Below are 8,109 nucleotides of genomic sequence, written 5' to 3'. Positions count from 1 at the left end.
CACAGAGGCATTCAAACAATCATTCTTCCCATGCTCCATACATGAAAGGAAAAGGAAGAAACACTAATAACTGGTACAATGGTGCGTACCCTCTGCTGTGCTCTTCATGGTGGTTTGCAGACTATAAAAGTAGATGTAGATGTAGATGTAGAAGTAGACGAGGAAATTTAAATGTGTGCATGTGTATGTTTTTGTTAGACTTTTGATTGGAGGAAGGACATAGAAAACTTAGCTACACAAGCAGTATTGTTTCTTTACTGATCAGCTGCTCAATGCCTCAGCTATATGGTGATTGGTTACTTTTACTCCTTCCATAATTTGTATTAGAGGTCTTATGCCCCTGTCAAAAACTTGGATACAAAGAAAGCATATGAAAAATGATGGATTGGGTGTAACATTCATTTTACAGTCTCTTTAGGAAGTACTGTATATTTTTAAATACATTTAATTTTCCATCACAGAGGAAGAGAAGACAAATATGGTGATAATTAAAACTCCTCATCCAGTCAAACTTGTGATTAGTTTTCTGAAATTTATGTGTTATCCATACTTCTGCATGAATTTATCATGATAAGCCTTGATTTTGTTCATCATACTCTTCAGTTTGTTATGCTGAGGCAAAATTGTAGTTCTGGAAAAAAAGAGTTATTAGAGTTATCTTTCAACAATATGTGACATATGAATAAAATAATGAAGTAGTTCAGTTCTAAAATGATGAATAAAAGATGAGAATAAAACTGAGGAACAGGAACAAAAAAATTTTACAGGTACTGAAAAGTATGAAATGTCAGTCACTCTGAATCTTTGACTAGGTGGTTTTTGCCTTTAAATCATTTATACTCTTATCAGCTACATTTTTAATCTGGTGTAGCATCCACACTGTGGTTGTAGTTGTTTAAGTGACTGGGAGCTGAATACTTCCCTCTTTCCACATACATAATTTACAATCAACATTCAAGTCAATATTATACTTCATACCTGAAATGATATGTCCCTGGTTTTTGTCCAAATTCTGATCCTGGTACAACAGTGATACCAGTATCCTCCAATAATCCCAATGCATAGAAAGCATCGGGTGGTAAATTATTTTGTTTAGCTTCCTTTATAGCATTGGGAGGAAGATGTAACTGAAATAAAAATTGACAGCAGGTCATGTATAATAAATAAACTGACTCTTGATGTGCCTTGCCAGGCACATTGGACTTTTGGCATTTTACTTTTAATCTTTGACTTGTTTGTATTTTTATAAAGATGGCTATATTGCATGCTATGCTGGATCACTCCTTTGTAAGCCATGCTATGGAACAGCTGACAGTTTTTGTTCCCATTGCATTTATTCTCTATAATAGCTGCTGTAGAAGTGCAGATCAGGGGTATGTAGTGATTTTTACTGTTGGTTTCAGCTTTTGTGAGATTATGGCTTGCAACTTAGCTCAATCACATGAAGTCTTTGACTACATACAGTCGGTCTGTTGGCCCATAATACAAATTCATGTCATTGCATGAATGCAGTTAACAACGATATTTTTCAATGCATGTTCACTGCTTCTTTATGACCTGAATGATTTGAAGAGGGTTGTAGAAAACAACCAAAACTAGTCATTGTGTTCAAAATTGCAGTATAGGCATTAAAAGCTTTTTACGCAAAAAAAAAAGTGTAATTCAAAAGTGTATATATACACAACAAAATCAAAGCACAAAGAAGGAGTCTGTGAGAAACATCTGTCAAGGAGTGAGACAAAGGTGTCCATTATCACCTAAATTATTTAATATATACATAGATGTCATAAATACATGGCAGAATAAAGCAGTGCACCATTATAAGCTTAATAATAAAGTTATAAATACGTTCCTGTTTGCAAATGATCAGATAATCTTAGTGCACTCAGAAGATAAATTAAATAGAGCAATTTGGCTCTTGCACAAGGTGGCAAATGATTTTAATATTACAATATTTAAAAGTAAAACCAAGATAATGGCATTCCAGGGTGAAGAGCCTTTAAGAGCAAAAATAATAATTGATTATAAGCCACTAGAGCAAGTAAATACTTTTAAACACCTGGGATGTGAAGTCTCATATATCACACACCAATGATCAAGAGTAAAAACTGCAAGAATTCCAGCAGTGTGTAGGTACTATAAATCGCACTATCTTCAAAAAAGTTAGAAAAGAGACAGTACTAAAATTTTATAATGTGATAGCAGTGCAGTTCTAATGTATCGGTCAGAGACTTGGACTCTAAATGCCAGTCGAAGGAGGAGGATTGAGCTAGCAGATGAGACTCCTAAGACCTCTAGCTGGTTACAAAATTATAGATCAGATAAAAAATAGTGAAATAAGTAATGAACTGTCTGTCAAAAGCATACTTCATAAAATAGGAGAGTACAGAAAGAAATGGCATGAATACAATTGAAGAATGCAAAAAGAATGAATACCTAAAATAATATACACCTGAAGGAAAAAGGAATGTTGGGTGTCCTAAAAAGAGATAGAAAGATAAACTGCAATCTACTTGATATTGGAACATGTAAGGATGCCTTAACCAAACTGGACATGGTGGTGATGATGATGATGATGATGATGACGAAAGTTTTTATTTGATAAATAAATAAAGTCATTCTTGTCAAAAAGAATAGAAATATGAAATGGCTGTTTTACTGCAGCATAAAGAAACATTACTGCTGTCTGAATGGGGGTGAAAAGGGATGGAGAAAGCTGTCTGCATTAAGCAGACAACAGGCTGCAACAGGGAATGAAACAGCAAAAGATAGCAAGCTCTGACTTCCTTACAACAGTGCTTTGTGCTCCGCACTGGGCACCTATGACAGTGGATGCATACTCTACAATGTATTTCAACTATTGGCCTTTGAAGAATTGTAGGTAACATCTGTGATGGGCCTCCAATTGCTTCCTCACTCATTTTCAAACCAACAATGTAACATGACTTTCACTTGAAATGGTTTTTATAACACTGGGCATATTATTGTTATTGTTACTATGACAACAGGTTGGAAACAATGGACAAAATTGGGGAAAGGCCACTCCACTGATATGTAACTGATTGGTATGCTGCACAGAGACATTTAACATGTCGACTGCCACGTGGCTGCTGACGGTCACAGCAGAGCCTTATGCCTGAAGCCATGTACTCGCTGACAGCCACAACACAGCCTCACGCCTAATGCTATGGCCTGGCCTGGCAATTAAAAGTCTGTCACTGATGCTTGTGGCATTCAACATATTAACAGAAGCATTCTACTGTGTTTCCAAACCTGGGCAAGCACTTATTCCAACAAAAAAAAAAAAGAATGAACAGTCTGATATGGGGTGTCTTCCCTCATATTTTGGTTGGACACTATAGAACATGTTTCCCATTTGCATCATATAACATATACATATTTGTAACATCCACACATTTTACAAGAATGTTGTTGAAGTTGTACCTGTGGGAATGCATACATGGCACCTTGCACTTTGTTGCAGGACATCCCCTCTAGACTGTTGAACACGTTTACAACTGTCTTTGCTCTTACACTGAGTGAGTTTAAAATAGACTCCTTTTCGGCAGTAAACTGTTCGTATGAGGGATCACCTGGCTGCGGTGGTTTGACTACACAATCAATTGCAACCTATAAACACACATAAAAATTATATATACAAATGAATTTCTTACTTCTAAGACAAAAAAGTCGCTACACCAATACAACTTATGAAATATGATTATAATTTTAAATGAAATGAGTAATCCATTGTTGAAGTCCAACAGACACTAAAATGTCATTTGGTGACTTAGTGGGTACATGTCAGACTAAAAATCCAAAGATGTAAAGTTCAAGATGCTGTCAGTCTCACCATTTTTTCTTTCACATCTCAGTTATTTTACCTGTGGAAAGGATATTTATGTGAAAAATTCCTAGTCACACCATAATGTGAAGTTCATGTTAAATTGTAGGTCTTCTTATAATGGGCTGGACCAGTCCATTCATAGACTGGAAAGAGAGAGCGTACTACTTCCTTTATGACTGCACCTGGTAAAGTGCCATGATATTCACCCTTACAGTTCTGTTTTACCTCTGAAGTTAATATTTAAAAAATTGTTATGAAATAACTAGGGTTGGGTAAAAGATTTCATGTACAGAAATCTACATACTTGTCAGATAACATTAAAAACTGACATATTCACATTTTACAGAAATATGTCATAAAATTTGTTACATTTTGTGACCATTACATATTTATTTATTTATTTATTTATTTCGTATTCAATTAATCCGTATTGTGATAAATCACAAGGATGTGGAATGAGTCATGATTACATACAACAGATATAATACACATATATAAAATGACAAAAATGTACCATAAGATTATGAATAAATTTGTAGGTTAAAATCAAATCAAAGGTATAGCTCAAGTAATATAAAACAATACCTAAAAAGGAAATATAGTACATTTTCCAAATTAAACAAATAATACACATATATAAAATGACAAAAATGTACCATAAGATTATGAATAAGTTTGTAGGTTAAAATCAAATCAAAGGTATAGCTCAAGTAATATAAAACAAATACCTAAAAAGGAAATATAGAACATTTTCCAAATTAAACACTTAATGTGATCTATAGCAAACAAATTTTTATCAGTATAAAAAATCATTGCTTTATCTGTAGATACTCATCAAGAGAATAGAAGGAATTTACCATTAGGTATTCTCTCAATTTACATTTAAAAGTAGGTAAGACATTAATGTGATCTTTAATACCTGATGGAAGGGAGTTGAAAATTTTTGTGGCTGAATAATGAACACCTTTCTGAACAAGACTTAAATGTTTCAGATCCCTGTGTAGATCATTTTTAGACCTAGTATTATGATCATGACATTCACTATTAGTTTTAAAAAGAGATAGGTTGTTAGAAACAAAAATCATCAAAGAAAATATGAATTGAGAGGTAAGTGTTAATATTTGTAACTTATGAAACAGACTTCTGCAAGAATATCTTGGATGAACACCACTCATGATTCTAACAGCTCTCTTCTGTGCAGTAAATATTTTTTTGGCTAAAGGCTTGTTGCCCCAAAATATTATGCCATACGACATGATAGAATGAAAATAACCAAAGTAGGCAGCTTTAGTAGCGTCCTCATCACCAATGGGGGTGATTACACGCAGAGCATAAGTTGCCACACTGAGCCTTCTATGTAGGTCTAAGATATGCTCAGACCAGTTCAGCTTGCCATCAATTAGAATGCCCAAGAACTTAGATGATTCACAGTGTAGTATATTTTGGTTACCACAGTTTAAGTGGCATACTTCATTTTCTTGTTGAGATGTGTGAAATTGCATATACTGAGTTTTCTGAATGTTTAGAGTTAGTCCGTTGCACTTAAACCAGTGTAGGATGTCAACGAGTACAGCATTACATTTATTTTCTAGGTCACTGTTAGTTCGACTTTCAAGCAGAATAGTGGTGTCATCGGCAAAAAGAGTAAATTTACACTCGGTGTCTGTGCAAAGTGGGAGATCATTGATGAAGATAAGGAAAAGCAAAGGTCCTAGGATGGACCCCTGAGGCACACCACACTTTAATGTGCCCCAATCAGAAGAAATGGGACTATCATTGGCACCATTAATTATCACCTTCTGTTTTCTGTTTTGCAGATATGATTCTATCCATCTACCAATGCTACCTCGCAAGCCATAAAAATTAGCCTTATGTAAGAGAATGTTGTGGTCCACACAGTCAAAGGCCTTAGACAAGTCACAAAAAATTCCAATAGGTGACATTTTATTATTTATTGACTCTAAAATTTCATTTGTGAGAGAAAAAATAGCCTGCTCAGTTGATCTACCTTTTTGAAAACCAAACTGGTTTCTGTTGAGTATGTTGTGGCTGTTAAGATGTTCTACAATTCTTGTATACATTAGTTTCTCTAATACTTTTGAGAAACTACTTAGTAGTGATATTGGACGGTAGTTAGATAAATTAGTTTTGTCACCCTTCTTGAAAAGTGGTTTCACAACGGCAAGCTTTAATCTCTCTGGGACAACACCTTGCTGGATAGACTCATTAAAAATGTGACACAGGACTTGACATATGTGGTCACTACAATGCTTCAGTATTTTTGGTGAAATGTTGTCAATACCAGTGGAATTTTTATTTTTTAAGGCCTTGATGGTATTTTTAACTTCAGTAATAGTAACTGGGGCAATACAAATTGGGTCATACGTGTTAGGGTTAGCTCTGTGTAATAAATGCATAGCAGCATTTAAGGAACCGTTACAACCTACTTGTTCTGCTGCAGTTATGAAGTGATTGTTGAATATATTGGAAACTGTTACAGGATTATGAATAACCTCATCCTTATAGCTTATCTCTGTGGTATTAACATTCTTGTTACTCTTGCCACACTCTCTCTTTATAACATTCCAAACTGCTTTTATTTTGTTCTCAGATTTATCAATTTCAGACTTAATATACAGGCTCTTGGATTTGTTTATCACCCTTTTTAAAATTTTACAATATAACTTAAAATGAGACATTTCAAGGGGATCATTTGATACTCTTAGTGAGGCATGTAACTCCCTCTTAGTCCTGCAAGAAATTTTTATACCTCCAGTAATCCATGGTTTACTGGAAGAAACCTCATTGTTCTTTCTGACAGTTTTTTTTGGGAAAGCCATTTCAAATACAGATATAAATTCATTTAAAAAAAGGTTAAATTTATCATTAACATCTGATGTGCTGTACACTGGCTCCCAATCTATCTGTGACAAATAGTCGTTAAAGGCAGACACAGTTTCAGTGTTTATACATCTATAGGACCTATAGGTGTGGGAGATTTTATTGCACAAACTGATGTTATTTACTTTCAGAAGTTGTCCATCATGGTCAGACAGGCCATAAATTACTTTGCTCACACTAGCACTGTTGACTCTATTCTTGTCAATGAAAATATTATCTAGAAGGCTCTTGCAATTTTCTGTAACTCTAGTGGGCCAGGTAACCATCGCAGCCAAGTTGTAAGAATTCATTAAGTGGTCCAGGTCAGTTTTGAGGTTGTTATCAGTTAAGAAGTTGACATTAAAGTCACCTACAATTATTAAATTTCTAGTTTTAGAGAACAATTTGGTCAAAAGAGATTCTAACTTATTCATAAAGATGCAAAACTTCCCTGCTGGAGCTCTGTAAATTGCAAGCACAGTAAGTAACATGTCCTTTGCAGAAATTTCAGTCCCGCAAACTTCAAAATGTTGATCTACACAATACTTACTTAGATCTAAAGATTTATAAATGATTTTACTGTCTATATAAATTACAGCACCACCTTTCTCCTTACTTGTTCTGCAGTAATGAGTAGCTAGATCATACCCATCAAGCTGCAGCCCATCAATTCCAACTGTTACATGATGCTCAGTAAGGCATAAAACATGAGGACGGTCAACAGTGTCCATGTCCCCTAAATTTACAGATAAAAACTCTAATTTACTTTTGAGACTTCTGATATTTTGATGAAGAATAATAAGATTCTTATAGCTACCTCTACTGTCCTTCTGCTGGTCTGCTTGTCCATTAACACCGTTAGTCCCCGTTGCACTCAAAACTGTGTTGGATACATTAAGACCTATGTCGCAGATGGAGATTTGTTCACTAGATGTCGTTGGCGAGGTCGGGTGGGTGCTGGCCATAAAAAATCACTGTTTCTTTTTGGAATTCTTCTTTCTCTCGTAGAAAATCGGGGATTACCTTTTATCCTTGGAGATACTGCATCGGAATTATTTTCCAGTCCTTGAGGTTCTTTGGGTGGAACTTCATCATATGGTATTAATATGTCATTGGCAGTGACAGGGTGAGACACAGCTATACATCTGTTTCTTGTATTCACATTGGTTCCCTGTCTATCTTGGCATGAATTGGTTTCTACAGTACCGGTACAAAATCTGACCTTTCTTGCAGAGCTGGTTGTAAGTGTTTTTACTACATCACACCGTTTCCATGGGTTTGATACTGATGAAGCAATGTTCTTGCACAGTCTGAGCTTTCCTGTTTTGTTCAGGTGTAGTCCATGATTAGTGTAATCAGGCCTTTGCAAGAATAAATTGACA

The 8,109-nt window shown here is 35.1% G+C and overlaps 1 protein-coding gene across 2 annotated transcripts in view; it reads right to left on the bottom strand.

Moving 5' to 3' along the window:
* Nucleotides 1-501: 501 nt before the first annotated feature.
* The window catches only part of LOC126475109 (alanine aminotransferase 1-like), a 66,960-nt gene continuing 59,352 nt past the window's right edge, over nucleotides 502-8,109 (bottom strand). The window contains exons 10-12 of one of the 2 annotated variants that reach the window (XM_050102692.1): nucleotides 3,445-3,630; nucleotides 979-1,127; nucleotides 502-631 (exon numbers count right to left, since the gene is read on the bottom strand). In XM_050102692.1, coding sequence (XP_049958649.1) covers nucleotides 541-631; nucleotides 979-1,127; nucleotides 3,445-3,630 — 426 coding nt within the window. In that variant the 3' untranslated portion in view covers nucleotides 502-540. The remainder of the gene's footprint in view (nucleotides 632-978; nucleotides 1,128-3,444; nucleotides 3,631-8,109) is intronic. The other variant, XM_050102693.1, reaches the window with a different exon arrangement.

The sequence above is a fragment of the Schistocerca serialis genome, chromosome 4 (assembly GCF_023864345.2).
Source record: "Schistocerca serialis cubense isolate TAMUIC-IGC-003099 chromosome 4, iqSchSeri2.2, whole genome shotgun sequence".
NCBI classification, from domain to species: domain Eukaryota; kingdom Metazoa; phylum Arthropoda; class Insecta; order Orthoptera; family Acrididae; genus Schistocerca; species Schistocerca serialis.
Note: the sequence above shows the minus strand (reverse complement) of the source record. Positions and strands in the feature narration are given on the sequence as shown.